The sequence below is a fragment of the Saccoglossus kowalevskii genome, chromosome 8 (assembly GCF_978046115.1).
Source record: "Saccoglossus kowalevskii chromosome 8, keSacKowa6.1, whole genome shotgun sequence".
Classification (NCBI taxonomy): domain Eukaryota; kingdom Metazoa; phylum Hemichordata; class Enteropneusta; family Harrimaniidae; genus Saccoglossus; species Saccoglossus kowalevskii.
Window position 1 is genome coordinate 645089 of NC_140648.1, and position 19325 is coordinate 664413.

The following is a 19325-nucleotide window of genomic DNA, read 5'->3' on the forward strand; positions in this document are numbered from 1 at the left end:
GATTGTCCGTCGTCGTCGTCCGTGTCAATGTTTTACTTTTTCGACTTCTTCTTGAAAACTACAAGCCTGAATGCTTTGATACTTGGTGTATATGTACCTTGGGTAGACCTCTCTTAGGTTTGTTCATTTCATGTTGATATCTTCAATTCTCTAATTTTGGTGAATATTTTTGTAATTTTTGGTAAAAAGTGATATTTTCGACTTCTTCTTAAAAACCAATAGTTCAATTGCTTTGATATTACGTATATAGATACTACATGTAGACTTTTCTCAGATTTGTCCATTTCGTGATGATATCTTCAATTCTTTAATTTTGGTGAATATTTTTGTCATTTTTGTTAAAACGTGATATTTTCGACTTCTTGTTAAAAACTGTAAGTCCGATTGCTTTGATATTACATATATAGGTACTACATGTGGACCTCTCTCAGATTTGTTCATTTTGTGGTGATATCTTAAATTCTCTAATTTTGGTGAATATTTTTGTCATTTTTGGTAGAAAGTGTTATTTTCGACTTCTTGTTAAAAACTGTAAGTCCGATTGCTTTGATACTATACATATTGTTCATTTTCTAATGATGTCTTCAGTTCTTTAATTGAAATGTGCATTGCTAACAGCGGAGCTATCTCAGCCGATAGGCTGCTTGTTTACAACAGTTTATTAACAGATGTTACTGTAGTGAATACATTTTAAATAATAAATCATACTGAATTACTAAAAATGGTATTTTTATAATGTGAGAATGATTCTGTTGCATAGCAGTGATACTGAAACAAACGCAGGCCCTGGTAATATACAATACAAATGAATGCAGTTTCTTGAGTATGTATACATGTATGAGACAGTTTGGTTGCACTTGTGTACTGGGAGATTTTGGACATGGGTCAATGGAAGTTTTCAGTTATCAGTATAATACTAGATTATGGGAAATCTCTTTATGATGAATTGTACCCACATAGAGTAAATATTAATTCACCTGTTTGCAGATGTATTTTTTTAGCTTGAGTATTTTATAATCAAATGACGAGGAATGTGACATTCATGTCTTGTTTATTATTTGTTTGACAGGCGTCTGGATATCAAGATAGCCACCATGCAGTCCAGTGTACAGAGAGCCCAGCTACAGTTGGCCAGATATCAATGGTTATATGAAGATGTGCTATTGCAGAGTGGTCATCATACCAGTCCCATTATCACACCAACCAGATCCAGTGTAATGTCAGACCTGCGTAAACGTGTTCAAAGGTTGACATCATTAGAGACCACACTGACTGGAGTTATTGAGAAATACACGGCATTGGAGAGTAGTGTGTCACAGAGACTGAAATGGGCGGCTGGTGCTAACCCTTCTCTTAACCCTGTCATGCAGAATATTGAAGAAGCTGCTGAGAAGAGAAATAACTTCTTAACAGTAAGCATGCTACCTGGGTTTCTGTTTTATGTCTGTACTAATATAGCACCATCTTAGATGCCACAGGTGATAGTTTCAGTTTCCGTCTTTGTGTTAAAACTCTCATAATGCAGCAGATCCTGCACTTTGTACGATGAAATCAACATCAGCTGAAAAGAAATATACTATAAAAACTTCAATTACATCTATTCCACACAAAGAAACTATGTTGTGTTATAAAAAACACATATCTATATTTATCAAGTCTATACATGTAGGTGGTCTTTGTCCATTATTAATAGTAACCCTTCACCTAGCACAGAAATCAGACACACTATCCTTTGACATGTTCACAAAAATATATAACTGAGTTTACCTTTGCTCCATAATTTTTCTATCTATGGTGATAGAGAGAGACTGGCTTCGGCCCAAACTACAGACATTATTGCAAGATAAATGAATGGAATGGCCTACTAGAATAAATAATACAGTTTGTTTTTTTAGTCCCAGTTTGAACTCAGTCCGAAAAAGGGGACTTATGGATTATAGATACTTATAGATACCTATATCAAACTTCACACATACATTGTACATCATACATAATATTATACATATGCACATCAATTTGTTTCGCGATCTGATTCAAGATGACTGAATGACGGCCATTTTTGTGCCGGAAAAATCATTAAAATCAAGCATTTATGGATAGATTTTGTTCAAACTTGGTGCATACGTTGGACATTATGGGACCTTGATGCACATCATTTTTTTTCAGATTGGATTTACAATGGCCGAATGGCAACCATTTTTGTGCTGAAAAATCATCAAAATCAAGCATTTATGAATGGATTTTGTTTAAACTTGGTATATACACGAGACATTATAGGTCCCTGATGCACGTCATTTAATTTTTAGTCCCCGTTCGGACGAAGTCCAAAAACAGGGACTTATAATTCGGTCTCCGTCTGTGCGTCCGTTCGGAGTCATATCTCGATTCCGTTCATTCGTTGCATGTGCCTAATACTTTATGTGGGACATATGCACATGCAGTGGTTTAGCGATTCGATTCAAAATGGCTGACTGGCAGCCATCTTGTTTTTTGAAAATGTTGTATTTTGGACATGCTTTGTCAGTTTTCATTCAAACTTGGTACATAGATTATACATGTTAGGATACATGTCCATAACGATTTATTTCACAATTGGATCAAAGATGGCCGACTAGCAGCCATCTTGTTTTTTGAAAATGTTGTATTTTGGACATGCTTTGTCAGTTTTCATTCAAATTTAGTACATACATCATACATGTTAGGATACATGTTCCCGACTGTTCGTGAGTTCCTGAGTCTGTCCGTCCGTCCGTGTTGGGATAGGATACATGTCCATGACGATTTATTTCGTAATTGGATCAAAGATGGTCGACTGGCAGGCATCTTGTTTTTTGTTTTTTTTATGCGGTATCTTGGACGTGCTCTGTCAGTTTTCATTCAAATTTGGCACATACATATACTTTATACATGTTAGGATGCATGTCCATGACAATTTGTTTCAAAATGTGGTCAAGGGTGGCCGATTGACAGCCATCTGACTTTTTGGCCTTACTACTATATTTCCACAATTTATGTACCATTTTCATTTGTATTTGGCACATACATCATACATATTAGTGTGTTTCATAATCAGATCAAAGATGGCCGAATAACGGCTGTTTTTATTTTTGGCCATATTACTACTACACGGAACACATGTTTTGATGTAAATAAACAATCTGTTGTATACGTCACTTGGAACTCAAGTTTCAAGGACATGCTCACGACAACCCCTCCACTTTAATATGACGAGCACAAAGAGAACTTTCAAAAGTTTTACGGGGACTGTGTCATTTTCAATGACTTGTGTTTTAACTATATTACTATAAACAAATTTGTATATCTTAAGTTTGATAACTAACGGGGACTGAGCCATGCATTGCTGTGGTATATTTGTATATCTTAAGTTTGATAACTAATGGGGACTGTGCCATGCATTGCTGTGGTATATTTGTATATCTTAAGTTTGATAACTAATGGGGACTGAGCCAGGCATTGCTGTGGTATATTTGTATATCTTAAGTTTGATAACTAATGGGGACTGTGCCATGCATTGCTGTGGTATATTTGTATATCTTAAGTTTGATAACTAATGGGGACTGAGCCATGCATTGCTGTGGTATATTTGTATATCTTAAGTTTGATAACTAATGGGGACTGTGCCATGCATTGCTGTGGTATATTTGTATATCTTAAGTTTGATAACTAATGGGGACTGAGCCAGGCATTGCTGTGGTATATTTGTACATCTTAAGTTTGATAACTAATGGGGACTGAGCCAGGCATTGCTGTGGTATATTTGTATATCTTAAGTTTGATAACTAATGGGGACTGAGCCAGGCATTGCTGTGGTATATTTGTATATCTTAAGTTTGATAACTAACGGGGACTGAGCCAGGCATTGCTGTGGTATATTTGTATATCTTAAGTTTGATAACTAATGGGGACTGAGCCATGCATTGCTGTGGTATATTTGTATATCTTAAGTTTGATAACTAATGGGGACTGAGCCAGGCATTGCTGTGGTATATTTGTATATCTTAAGTTTGATAACTAATGGGGACTGAGCCAGGCATTGCTGTGGTATATTTGTATATCTTAAGTTTGATAACTAATGGGGACTGTGCCATGCATTGCTGTGGTATATTTGTATATCTTAAGTTTGATAACTAATGGGGACTGAGCCAGGCATTGATATGGTATATTTGTATATCTTAAGTTTGATAACTAACGGTGACTGAGCCATGCATTGATATGGTATATTTGTATATCTTAAGTTTGATAACTAATGGGGACTGAGCCAGGCATTGCTGTGGTATATTTGTATATCTTAAGTTTGATAACTAATGGGGACTGAGCCAGGCATTGCTGTGGTATATTTGTATATCTTAAGTTTGATAACTAATGGGGACTGTGCCATGCATTGCTGTGGTATATTTGTATATCTTAAGTTTGATAACTAATGGGGACTGAGCCAGGCATTGATATGGTATATTTGTATATCTTAAGTTTGATAACTAACGGTGACTGAGCCATGCATTGATATGGTATATTTGTATATCTTAAGTTTGATAACTAATGGGGACTGAGCCAGGCATTGCTGTGGTATATTTGTATATCTTAAGTTTGATAACTAATGGGGACTGAGCCAGGCATTGCTGTGGTATATTTGTATATCTTAAGTTTGATAACTAATGGGGACTGAGCCAGGCATTGCTGTGGTATATTTGTATATCTTAAGTTTGATAACTAATGGGGACTGAGCCATGCATTGCTGTGGTATATTTGTATATCTTAAGTTTGATAACTAATGGGGACTGAGCCATGCATTGCTGTGGTATATTTGTATATCTTAAGTTTGATAACTAATGGGGACTGAGCCAGGCATTGCTGTGGTATATTTGTATATCTTAAGTTTGATAACTAATGGGGACTGTGCCATGCATTGCTGTGGTATATTTGTATATCTTAAGTTTGATAACTAATGGGGACTGAGCCAGGCATTGCTGTGGTATATTTGTATATCTTAAGTTTGATAACTAATGGGGACTGTGCCATGCATTGCTGTGGTATATTTGTATATCTTAAGTTTGATAACTAACGGTGACTGAGCCAGGCATTGATATGGTATATTTGTATATCTTAAGTTTGATAACTAACGGTGACTGAGCCAGGCATTGATATGGTATATTTGTATATCTTAAGTTTGATAACTAATGGGGACTGAGCCAGGCATTGCTGTGGTATATTTGTATATCTTAAGTTTGATAACTAATGGGGACTGAGCCAGGCATTGCTGTGGTATATTTGTATATCTTAAGTTTGATAACTAATGGGGACTGAGCCAGGCATTGCTGTGGTATATTTGTATATCTTAAGTTTGATAACTAATGGGGACTGAGCCAGGCATTGCTGTGGTATATTTGTATATCTTAAGTTTGATAACTAACGGGGACTGAGCCAGGCATTGCTGTGGTATATTTGTATATCTTAAGTTTGATAACTAATGGGGACTGAGCCAGGCATTGCTGTGGTATATTTGTATATCTTAAGTTTGATAACTAATGGGGACTGTGCCATGCATTGCTGTGGTATATTTGTATATCTTAAGTTTGATAACTAACGGGGACTGAGCCAGGCATTGCTGTGGTATATTTGTATATCTTAAGTTTGATAACTAATGGGGACTGAGCCAGGCATTGCTGTGGTATATTTGTATATCTTAAGTTTGATAACTAACGGGGACTGTGCCATGCATTGCTGTGGTATATTTGTATATCTTAAGTTTGATAACTAATGGGGACTGAGCCAGGCATTGCTGTGGTATATTTGTATATCTTAAGTTTGATAACTAATGGGGACTGAGCCAGGCATTGCTGTGGTATATTTGTATATCTTAAGTTTGATAACTAATGGGGACTGAGCCATGCATTGCTGTGGTATATTTGTATATCTTAAGTTTGATAACTAATGGGGACTGAGCCATGCATTGCTGTGGTATATTTGTATATCTTAAGTTTGATAACTAATGGGGACTGAGCCAGGCATGGCTGTGGTATATTTGTATATCTTAAGTTTGATAACTAATGGGGACTGTGCCATGCATTGCTGTGGTATATTTGTATATCTTAAGTTTGATAACTAATGGGGACTGAGCCAGGCATTGCTGTGGTATATTTGTATATCTTAAGTTTGATAACTAATGGGGACTGTGCCATGCATTGCTGTGGTATATTTGTATATCTTAAGTTTGATAACTAACGGTGACTGAGCCAGGCATTGATATGGTATATTTGTATATCTTAAGTTTGATAACTAACGGGGACTGAGCCATGCATTGCTGTGGTATATTTGTATATCTTAAGTTTGATAACTAACGGGGACTGTGCCATGCATTGCTGTGGTATATTTGTATATCTTAAGTTTGATAACTAATGGGGACTGAGCCATGCATTGCTGTGGTATATTTGTATATCTTAAGTTTGATAACTAATGGGGACTGAGCCAGGCATTGCTGTGGTATATTTGTATATCTTAAGTTTGATAACTAATGGGGACTGAGCCAGGCATTGCTGTGGTATATTTGTATATCTTAAGTTTGATAACTAATGGGGACTGAGCCATGCATTGCTGTGGTATATTTGTATATCTTAAGTTTGATAACTAATGGGGACTGTGCCATGCATTGCTGTGGTATATTTGTATATCTTAAGTTTGATAACTAATGGGGACTGTGCCATGCATTGCTGTGGTATATTTGTATATCTTAAGTTTGATAACTAATGGGGACTGAGCCAGGCATTGCTGTGGTATATTTGTATATCTTAAGTTTGATAACTAACGGGGACTGTGCCATGCATTGCTGTGGTATATTTGTATATCTTAAGTTTGATAACTAATGGGGACTGAGCCAGGCATTGCTGTGGTATATTTGTATATCTTAAGTTTGATAACTAATGGGGACTGTGCCATGCATTGCTGTGGTATATTTGTATATCTTAAGTTTGATAACTAATGGGGACTGAGCCATGCATTGCTGTGGTATATTTGTATATCTTAAGTTTGATAACTAATGGGGACTGTGCCATGCATTGCTGTGGTATATTTGTATATCTTAAGTTTGATAACTAATGGGGACTGAGCCAGGCATTGCTGTGGTATATTTGTATATCTTAAGTTTGATAACTAATGGGGACTGAGCCAGGCATTGCTGTGGTATATTTGTATATCTTAAGTTTGATAACTAATGGGGACTGAGCCAGGCATTGCTGTGGTATATTTGTATATCTTAAGTTTGATAACTAACGGGGACTGAGCCAGGCATTGCTGTGGTATATTTGTATATCTTAAGTTTGATAACTAACGGTGACTGAGCCAGGCATTGATATGGTATATTTGTATATCTTAAGTTTGATAACTAACGGGGACTGAGCCATGCATTGCTGTGGTATATTTGTATATCTTAAGTTTGATAACTAACGGGGACTGTGCCATGCATTGCTGTGGTATATTTGTATATCTTAAGTTTGATAACTAATGGGGACTGAGCCATGCATTGCTGTGGTATATTTGTATATCTTAAGTTTGATAACTAATGGGGACTGAGCCAGGCATTGCTGTGGTATATTTGTATATCTTAAGTTTGATAACTAATGGGGACTGAGCCAGGCATTGCTGTGGTATATTTGTATATCTTAAGTTTGATAACTAATGGGGACTGAGCCATGCATTGCTGTGGTATATTTGTATATCTTAAGTTTGATAACTAATGGGGACTGTGCCATGCATTGCTGTGGTATATTTGTATATCTTAAGTTTGATAACTAATGGGGACTGTGCCATGCATTGCTGTGGTATATTTGTATATCTTAAGTTTGATAACTAATGGGGACTGAGCCAGGCATTGCTGTGGTATATTTGTATATCTTAAGTTTGATAACTAATGGGGACTGTGCCATGCATTGCTGTGGTATATTTGTATATCTTAAGTTTGATAACTAATGGGGACTGAGCCATGCATTGCTGTGGTATATTTGTATTCCAATAATGTTAATGTCAATTATCAATACTCATTGCAGATGAATGGAAAACGAAGCAGTGATGTGACATCTTTATGTAATGCTATTCTGCATTTTGAAGCACTTCGTACTAGAACACAGGAAGCCATCAATGCTGACACCAATTTTATAGCATTGTTAAGAAGGTATGGTACACTGTGATTACGAATGTAATGAACACAGTAAGACACTGTATTTGCAGCACACAGAGTTATTATGACCATAGAAGCATTGTCTTTGATGCATGTCATGTGATACTCACAGAACAAATATGTATTTGCTCTTTCTAGAAATCTGAATTTGCTCTATTAAAAGTATTTTAGTGTAATGAGCTACCTGTCTACAATGTGTATTATTGGTATTATTTAAAGCCAACAACAATTACATTGCATTTGTAATTCTTTCATCAGGTGTGAAGAAAGTTGTAACTTGGCTGAGTCATGTAATAGTACAGTATCCAAAATAGAACAAAGTTTCATCAAGTTGAAACCACCAAGAGATGATACACCAATTGATGAAACCTGGATGAAGGCATTGCTGGAAGTTATACAGAAAGAAGCCAAGAACAAGAAGTATCTTCTGAAGCAGAAAGAGGCACATTGCAGGCATAAAAAGGTTAGCTTAACACTTCCTTACCGGTATTGTGGATATCAATGTATATTCAGTAGAACGTTGATTATCCGAATGCCTATTATCCGAAATGTTCAGTTATCCGAACCTACTGTGTGTCCCCCAAAATTTGTATGCATGTCTGGCTGTGTTCCGTATAATACAAAAGTCAACTGTGAACAATAAATATTACAGTCGTCTTGTGTGATTTCCTGGTGCAACACTTTCAATAAAGCTATTATCAACATGTAATCCGACGTCTTTCACATGTGCGTTCATTGTTTACAGTGTCTGGGCAAACAATGAGACGATTTACAGTATCCAATAATTTTCTAAATTTAGACAAGCCTATTACGTCACACCAGTGTTCCACTGTAAATAAAAAGTGTCCTAAAAACACACAAACTTCATCAAATGTCTTCTTCACTGTTTACAGTCAGATCTTTAACTTTACCAAGTTGTAAGTCACTGCAGTTCAGATACGTTTCCTGGGAAAACTGTACAGGGTTCCACTGCCGTCAAAGAAACGCGCCCATGAGCCGATCCCATGTTTTGTTCGATTTTTAATTTTAATGTCCAGTATCAGAAGTCACAACCTTTTCGGAATAAAAAAAGAAAGAAAATAACTTCTGGGATGTCTTGTCACAGAAGGCGGCGCCAGTTTAATCGTGCAGTGAAAAAGAAGAGTGACGAAACGACAACCCCTTGGTGTGCCTCTTTGATGGTTTATCAGCAGACAACGGCAATCAATGACCACAGTCGGCGGGCCGTTTGATGGTTCACTGCATCGAAGTGTTCATGTCCGATGATCACAGTAGCCAACCTGGATTTTTACAACAATTTATTCTGTCAATCATTCTAGGTGTTAAACGCTTTGCTGAATCCAAAAAAATCGGGACATCATGCAACAGTTTACAGTGTTCTCCACAAATAAAATTTAAAGAGGGGTGCTAATTTGCATATAATTAGCATACCAATTAAACATTTCAAAGAAAATTCTTTGCACTTTCATATTTACATCAACCTTAAATACTGTGTACAAGTACTATATTAATGTTCTTGAATTATTTTGATGAATAAATTAAACCACTTGATGTAAAAAAAATATCAACTTTGACAAATGAAGAAGTAACAAGCAATTGGACCAATAAATTGTTGTTGGTTCTTCCGGGACTTGTGAAACAGCTGTTCACCGAAAACAAAAGAGGGCGCTGAAGATAAATAGAGGGGCGCTACAAATTGAAGAGGGGCGCAAATAAATTAAAGAGGGGCGCTGTGCCCCTCTTAAACCCCTCGTGGAGAACACTGGTTTACCATTCGAAAATCCACGAGCAATCTGGTAACATCGATCTCTACACAGGGAATACGAAGCGACCTTTCATCTGTTTACTTTATCAGCGTCTTTATCTAGCGTTTGCATGGCTACCCTAGTGAAACGCAAACGCAGTGTGCTTGATTTGAACACGAAGCTGTCTATTATAAATCGACTAGAAGGTGGCAAAACCGCAAGCAATCTATCTACCGAGTATGGTGTTGGTAAATCAACGATATCCGATATCAAGGCAAAACAAAAGCTGCTGGATTTTTCCAGTGCAGTGCAGTGAATTCAAGTGCAGGACTGAAACGAAAGATAATGAAAATAGCCAATGACGATTGTTTAGAGAAATCCGTCTTCACTTGGTTTTCCAAAGAAAAAAGCAAAGGAACTTTATTATCGCTACATTTTACGGACATTTTGAAATGATTAAACAAAAATGTTTTTAATGACGTACTCTACATGTGCTGTTGTTTGAATTCATTACAGTCATGTGCGTTGGAATTTGTGTGTACGTGAGCCTGTAAATTTGACCCCGGCCACATAAGATGGCAACTGTTTGCGTAACCAAACAAAAAGCATGTCCCCCTAACTGTACAGATAATCGACGTTCTACTGTAGTATTGCTATTGTCTTGCTTGCCAGCTATATGTGACTTCTTTTTCATAAACATCTGCTGGGCCTGTTCCTAGGCAAATTCAAGTTCATCACCAGAATATACAGTAACTGTCAACTGCTATGTACATTTATGTGATTAGAGCCCGTGCAACTGCTTGTGTTCAGTGACTGGGTTATAATGTAATAATTTTTATGTGGAGAATATTGGAAACCTTGGCAAAAAGTTAATGAAATGAAAGTTTTGTTAATTTCCACAAGAATTCACTTTCTTTTCTTTAGAAGGGTTGTGCAATGTCCAGTGATTATCAATTTGCCCCCAACCCAAAACAAAGAATATCTTACCGTTACTTGTATTACGTTATACTTTTGTTTTTTTGTTCATTTTTACCCCCCACAAGTGTAACTGATAAATATGTTAACTCCAAAAAATTCATGAAAATGACTGTATGTGTGCATGCAATATTTCAGGATGCTCTGAAAACCCAGTTTAGCACTGTGAAAGGAATTATCACTACGCACCATAAACTTATATCGGAAGTGAAACATATGCTGAAATCAATGGCCAGGGAAGAAGAAGCACTGACCCCCAATGACAATGTGTCCATAGGTCAAGTCAAAAGATTCACCACACGGTATAAGCTGTTTTCTGAGGCATTTGCTAACATGTTAAAGAAAGTGCAGGAATGTAAGTTTTATTTCATTCTTTCATAACAACGTAAACAAACTTTTGTGGTTCACTGGGGCACCATTACCTTTGACCTGATTCCATTAACTAATAAAAGGTCTAGACACTTATTCATTCCCACTGAGTTGTCAGCTGTCATGTTGACCCAAAAACATGATGAATTTTCATTCTTTCTTATACTTGTGTGATGTATGAAAAGGATGCGTAGGTGGTGAAAAAGACACAGGGATATTAACTCTTATCTGGTCAATGTGTAAAGCTACATGTAGTTGGCAGAATAGGGTTAAAGTGTAACTGAATTGGGACAATTGACTTTTTTTGTGTGCAAAATTTATTTATAAACAACATTATGAAAAAAAATCAAGTGAAAAGGGTATATAAATTGGGTAAACAGTCAATGATATTCCGAAATCGCACCACGCCCCCCTCTCCCATCACCTTCGAGTTTTTTCGGCATTACGAGTGTAACCGAAATGGCGCCACCAACGGGAGCATAAAGCATGAGCTAGCTAGCAGACAGGATTGTTTATCATTTTCCATACGCACGCGTTTCGTAAACATATACAACGAGTTACCAAGATCGAGAATTCTTACGAGTTACCATCATATACAACGAGTTACCACGATCGTTTTCATGGGGAAACGCTGTGTTGTTGGCGGGTGTAGTAACACACACGGCGATCGCGTAAGTCTTTATGGGTTCCCAAAAGATTCGAATTTATGACATCAGTGGACCAAAGCCGTCAAGAACACCAGGAAACATTGGGATGGACCTTCTCCATATACCGTTATTTGCAGTGTCCATTTTACGCCCGAATCATTTGTTGATCCACCATCTGGATTCGTTATGAATTATTTGGGTTTTGGGAATAACTGTGTAAATAACCAGAAGAATAATATTTTCCATGTAGAATATGAATATTAATTTGCTTGAAAAGTTTAGAATGTATTCATGTTATTATGCCAGAGTCGAAATAACTAGATCGATCGTGGAACAACAACAACAAAACACAAAATGGCGATTGGAAAATGTAAGCACTGGACGCATTCACCGTTCACGTACTTTGTGTCTTTACATGATTTCTTCAGAAGATCAAGAAACTGAAAATTGCACACTGATATGTGTTTAGAATTTGGATGAACAAAAGACAGAAACTGGAAACCAAGCCGGTCACGATGTTCAAACTCTGTGTCACGGTCATTTTGGGAAGGTACACGATCACCCACATCGCGTACTTTTTTTGCAGGTTCAAACCTGTATGGGCCAATTTGTCCCTGGCACTCTAAAACAAAATCGTGACATCTCTCATTGTCATCATACTCTTCGATTTCATAACTCTCGTCAGACGATAACATAGATTCCGTGTCGCTTTCCGAGCACTGCATACGTATAGCGGCCATTGTGAGACGATGACAAGTTCCCCCCGTGACGTCACAAAGTACCCTTGTATGCTAATTAGGTACTCTAGTTGGAGCCTCGCTCTGAGTCGACCAAGAAACTGAACGTGGGCGTGTCCTTATCCAGAACATTATTATTGATCGTTTACTTAATTTATGTACATTTTTCACTTGATTTTTTTTCATAATGTTTTTATAAATAAATTTTGCACACAAAAAAAGTCAATTGTCCCAATTCAGTTACACTTTAAGTATACATGTACTGGTATGTAGATAAATATTGAAACATATTCCATATATGAATACCTTCACCAAGCACCTGTGTGTCCCAGAGTTTTCAGTGACATAGCAGTGTTTTGTTACTTGTGCCAATCGGAATGGTGAATTCAAGATATTGACATACCAGTTTAATGCGATGATGCTGTTAATATTTCAGTGTGTATTTCTGAAGAAGAGCCCGACACCAACACAGATGAACTGGCAAATATTATGTTGGATCTATCTGATCAGGCTAAAGGGTAAGTGTGTTTATCTGATGAATTTAAGAGGTGTGCTTTATTTAATGGTTGTAAAACTATTGCGTGATTCATCTTCTAAGAGTATATATAGTTTATATTAAAGCGTCTTACTGAGCATAGTTGCTGAAACTATCCTGGAAAAAGCACTGGTCATTAGAGATTAAATTCATAATTGTTACTGAAGGATAGGGTATTGACCTAAGGACACAATGTCAGGGTTCCAACATCAGAACATGTGGTGCTGATCTGATGCTGTTAGACGGATAGTATATTGAGATGTCCTGCCTTTCTATTGTGTAAATTCTCTATGTCTGCACTGATACCCTATATATAAAATATGTTTTTGAAATGCAGTCCCTCCGCCCCTTTTTTTTTACAGTTTTTGTGAAGATTTGATTGCTCTTGCAACCCCTATTCAGGCCAAGAAGAGTGACAGTGACTCTGCTCAACAACCAAGCTTTGCAACAGGTAAATGCTGGATTCTTCTACCTTCTCTCTGTCTCTCTCTCTCCTCAGTTACTTGAAGGTCTGGATTTTTAGTTATAATTCAGGTTTTGTCCATTTTCCGTCTCCAACATTTTCTCAGAAATTCTACAGCAGGTATCAGTGAAACTTGGCAGGTTGATGAACAAGTGTATTCCGAGTATGCACGTAATTTTTTTTCCAGATCTGAAAATCCCAAGTGGGTCTTTTTCACGATTTTTATCAAAAATTACCTCTCCCGGCAACATTGACAGAACGTCTGCGCATGCTCAGAATAAATTAATTACTGTAAATTACTTTATTTTTGCTTGCAACATTTTTTTGCTATTTTCGCTGAAGGAATGTTTCAGTTAAAATAAAATCCAGCGAATATTCCCTTTTTCCTATATTTTACAGTCAAACTTGTCAAAAATCAATGAAAATAAATTCAATACAAAAAACAGCCAGAAAAAGTATTTTCAGCGAATGATAATTCCAGCTGAAATAAAATATTTTACAGTAGATTAGATCTGTGAGTAACGCTACATCACATGATTTCTTCATTGCGTGCAATTTATTATAGTACTGTTTATACATGTATTCTGTTCGGCTCAGTGGTCTTATTCACTAGTTACTAGAAGAACTAGTAACCTTATTTGATTTCAAGAACTTCAAGAAGGCGGCATAAGAGACGTGTTTGCAAAGGTAAGTTCTCCAGTTTCTACAAAATTGAATGTATTTTGGGGTGCCAATGGTGTACATTCCGTGACGTACGTACGGACGTGAATATTATGATTGCCAGCTTTATATTCTTGTGAAAAGCCAAAAAAAAAAAACAATTGTCTCCAATCTACGAAACTAGTTTGTAAATTGTATACCCTGTCAAATTATTGTACACGGACGATTAATTCATGGGGACATAGTTTCAAGTAAAATCGTTATCCGGTCTTTTGCTTGTGTCGCGATTTCCGAAATATCCACAACTCGGGGGGGGGGGGGTGTCCCTGTGTCGATCAACTTATTCATTATATAATAGTAGGTTGCCTATGATTATATTCGTATTTTTATGTTGTGAGCATTAAACTGTTATTTGTAATGAAGATTTTGTCGATCTCGTGCGATTCAACATGGCCGATGTGCAGTGACAACACGTGTATGGACGGTCGATCGAGTAGTCTGCAACGACCATGAAATCGCCCGGCGTTTTTTCGGCATTTTTTTATAGTTTTTTTTAAAAATATTTTAGATACTTCATTCACTCCTGGCGTCTAAAAGAGTCTAATTTATATTGTACCATAGTAGTCATCGACACATATTGTGAATAGCCCGAATGGGTAAGCTTCGTTTCGAAGCTGTTATTTCTGCGAACAACGTTAAATTATTCTTTGTATTTTGAAAACAACTAATATTTTGATTAAAAAAATCATGCCGTTTTCCCCGTCAAAATCAAAGCATAAAGATCTTGCCAGAACATCGGTAAATCTACTACCGCGTTGCGTTCACCACGAGGTCACTGAACCGTCATTAACATATTTAAATGAGCCACGTGTAAATGAGAACATGGCGGATATCGTATCTCTTTGAACATTTACATTCGACCGAATTCGTTTACGATGAAACTAAGTTGAATATTACTTCCAATTTATATAAATTCAACGAATTAAATTTTTGTGCGTTTTTGTAATCATTACTGAATAATAATCAACAATTGCAATACTTCGAAAACAAGTAAGTTATTCACTTGCGAAACACAGAATGACCAGATTGTGCTACCGTGATCATTCGCTACCGGTACTAACGACTAAGCAATGTATTCGTGTTTGTATTTATTCGAAACTTCTTTTAGAACATACTTTACTTTTCGTTATCAACAAGATTATAAAAAAAAATTTTGGGGGGGATTCAATTCCAACATTTCGCGATGCCTATGAACCAAAGGCCTTTCACTCTTCTCTGAGTGTGACACCTAAACCAGAGGTTTTATGGTGTATAAACTGCCACTAAATGAAAATGCTGTTGAACCTTATTAAAATTTATAAGTACATGTTATTATGCATTTCATTATGAAAACTGACTAAATTAAATGTGATCTTATTTTTAATTATGATTATGATTTATATCGGTAATGACGTTTTCATCCAATATTAATTGTGCAATTGTTAAAATGCCTACCTACACATTTATTGTTTTTGTTTCTGTTGCCCTGAAATAGACATTTGTAAAGAAAAAAAAAAAGTAAAAAAATCATGCTTGATTAAAATTAAAAAAAAAAAAGATGTAGTCATGTAGCCCCTTCCTGTTACCTGTTTTCAACTTCTTCCAAAGTAAAACTGGTGAAGCCATGTAATTGCCATACAATCATCATTTGTGGGAAAACTTGTATGTTATTGAAAATCTTTATTTTGTTGTCTGTGAATTAATATAATATTTGAAATGGCGTAATGGTGCAAAATATTCTCAAACAATCGGTCTTCTGATGACACTACACTGCACATTTATGCACAGTCAGTATCCCAATGCACAATCACAGCTTACTAAGTGATGATGGTGGTTGAAATGGAAAACTGAATACAAAAATCCAGTAATATCTCAAACGAATTTCCGTCTGCTGTGAATGCATGTTTCGTTGCATCAAATAAATAACCCAATTTTATGATAGAAGCTTGCAATCTTGTGCCATACAGGGTCAAGTGATTGAGCAATAACAAATGTGATTTTATGTATTAGGTCATTGAATGTATCCAAAAACATGGTACCAATGATCTGAAATTTCAGGAGTGCTCGCTGAAGGTTTATCAATCCTGCGTATTGTCTTGTTCTTTTTCAATCCTGCATTTCAGTTACTAGAATTCATACTAAAAAAATAGTTTCTGTTTTTCTTCTAATAATTCGGCCACTTTCAAAAACAAACATTTTTCCATGGTCGAAATTCAAGAAGAATACAAAACTACTGTGATTTCATAGCGATACCTGTAGGGCCATTGTCAATTAGTTCACCTGATCAACACAGCGTTATACATAGGACTGATATTGAATCACGGAGAGTAAAATCTTGTGATACTAATCTCTAGAACCAACTCAGATTGATACATATGTCTTATGAACCCACATGTGTATATCTTTGACTATACTCATTTTAAACTTTTTTTTTTTTACAGTGGTGCTGTGAACTGAATTTTTGTCTGGGTTCCTACAACATGGAGTGTCAGGGACTTTATTGAAATGTTGTACACAAATTTCATAAAATCCTGAATATATCTAGAAGTCAAAATTAAATGGTTTACAGTATTTTATACCCATTAATAATTGAATTGCAATAATATCACTGCACTAAAAGACTTCAAACAATTATTGTTACTTCTCCATTGAAGGTTATGAGCAGACCAACCTTTACTTGCTCTGAAAACATAGCTTTTACAATTGTTTAAATTAACAGATGTTGTTCTATGTACAATGAATACATTTTAAATAATAAACCTTACTGTGTTAATAACAAATTGTATTTGACAACATGAGAATGATTCTGATGCCCAGGTCAAACAAACCCAGGTCCTGGTAATATACTCAGACCTGATTAACAAAGAAGTCATGTACATCAAGGTTCACTCAGATTTATGAATGCAGTTTCTTGAGAAAGTATACATGTATGACAAATAGTTTTGTTGCACTTGTGTACTCTGAGATTCTGAACATGGGTCAGTGGAAGTTTTTAGTTGTCAGGACAAAACTAGATCATCGAAAATCACTTTATGATGAGTTGTAACCACAAAGAACACATATTTATTCACCTGTTTGCAGATTTTCTTTGTACAACTTTATAATCAAATAACGAGGACTGTGACATTTCATGTCTTGTTAATTTATGTTCTGACATTTTTTTTAAGCTCTTAAAAGTCACAAAGATAAAGAGAATGCTGTTGATGATAACAAAGAGAACCATGATAAGAACAGCATTAGTACTAGTACTAATGTGAACAGAGCTATATCACCAAGCAGGCCACCACTTTTACAACAAAAAGCTGCTGAATCTGCCACTCCACCAACCTCTAAATCTGCTACTGGTAAGTGTCTGCTACCGGTACTCTTGACTTTCATTCAGTGATTGTTGACATTTGGTGAAGTTGAAAAGTTCACTCAGAAAATAGTAATCACTTGCTGATATATAACCTTACTCATGACCCACCACTAAATTCCTGAACACCGACCAGCAGAAACACTCTCATAAGTTATAATTGTTTGCTGCTATAACTCAACTGAACTTAATGAATTGCATCCTGTCATTCTGTCCAATCAAACAGCTGACAGTTGACACCAATTAAGAACTAAGATGCACTTGCACTACTTTTTGAATTGATAATGTCAGAAATGTAGGGAATTTGTGTACATTGCTACTCTGCTTGCTGGTGGATTACCTTATAATTATTCAAACCAGTGACAGCCTTAGAGATGACCTAACACAAAGCCTGCTTTCATTGTTTCTTCATCATCCATCTGTCCATTCACATCTGTATCTTAACATGCCTGGGCTCATCCTTATTTCAAACTTCACACATAATTCTTGGAACAAATATGTACTTGCATATATTTCGTTAACTGATTCATGATGGCTGAATGGCGGCTATTTTAGTGCCAATGCTCTGGGCCAATGCGCAGATTTGATTAGGTTTTGGTAAAAATCTGATATCTAAAGAACCACTCATTGGATTTTGATGAAACTTGGCACATAGATGCTCTGAACTAATGCGCAGTTTTGGGTGAAAATCTGTGCAATATTAATTACGTAATTTGCATAATGATTACCAGTAATCAATTTTTGGCTTTTCCACTGATATCTCAAGTACCGGTAGTAATCATCACATTTCAATAAAACTTGGTACATAGATATCATAGGACACTGCACAGACCTGACAGTTTTTAGGGTAATATCAGTACATATTAATTACCTAATTTGCATAATTAATTAATTTTCAGCTTTTGATATTTCAAGTAGTATTCATCACATTTCAATGAAACTTGGTACATAGATGTCATATGACACTGCACAGACCTGATAGGTTTTAGGGTAATATCAGTACATATAAATTACCTAATTTGCATAATTAATTAATTTTCAGCTTTTGATATTTCAAGTAATAATCATCAAATTTCAATGAAACTTGATACATAGTTACTTAAAGACTGTGCAGAGACCTGATTAGTTTTGGGGTAAATATTTGTGCATATTAATCACATTATTAGCATAATTAGTTAATTTTCAGCTTTTCACCTGATAACTCAAGTACCGTTAAAGTCCTAATATAAACCGCATACGTAATAGTAACCGCACCCCCAATTCCGGCTTCGGGGTTAAAGAGTTCTTAACAAAAATTGAAAACTTGAAAAGTACCTATTATTAACCGCACCCCCAATTCAACAAGACCGTGACTGACTTCATTGTTTCAACCAGCTGTTCCAAAACGGCATTGTTCCTAATCCTATTCATTTGTTTCGACAACATGCCTAAAAATATTCACACCTATTTATTGTTCAGCGGTGATAAGATGTCAGACAGGCAATGAAACTGCTTTTGTTCTGGCGGCGACCTCTGTCAATGCTCTTTCTGAATACGTCTGTGTTTTGTAAGTTTTAGACAATGAGCTTTTATCACCGTAAAAGTATTAAACTGAGCATTGAAGAATAATTTA

At 36.1% G+C, this 19325-nt stretch overlaps 1 protein-coding gene across 1 annotated transcript in view; it reads left to right on the forward strand.

Moving 5' to 3' along the window:
• LOC102809421 (serine/threonine-protein kinase SMG1-like) overlaps positions 1 to 19325 on the forward strand; it is a 128738-nt gene that overhangs the window by 101318 nt on the left and 8095 nt on the right. The window contains exons 62-68 of the mRNA XM_085502004.1: positions 1070 to 1412; positions 8058 to 8182; positions 8447 to 8651; positions 11047 to 11263; positions 13098 to 13179; positions 13559 to 13647; positions 17526 to 17702. Coding sequence (XP_085358130.1) covers positions 1070 to 1412; positions 8058 to 8182; positions 8447 to 8651; positions 11047 to 11263; positions 13098 to 13179; positions 13559 to 13647; positions 17526 to 17702 — 1238 coding nt within the window. The remainder of the gene's footprint in view (positions 1 to 1069; positions 1413 to 8057; positions 8183 to 8446; positions 8652 to 11046; positions 11264 to 13097; positions 13180 to 13558; positions 13648 to 17525; positions 17703 to 19325) is intronic.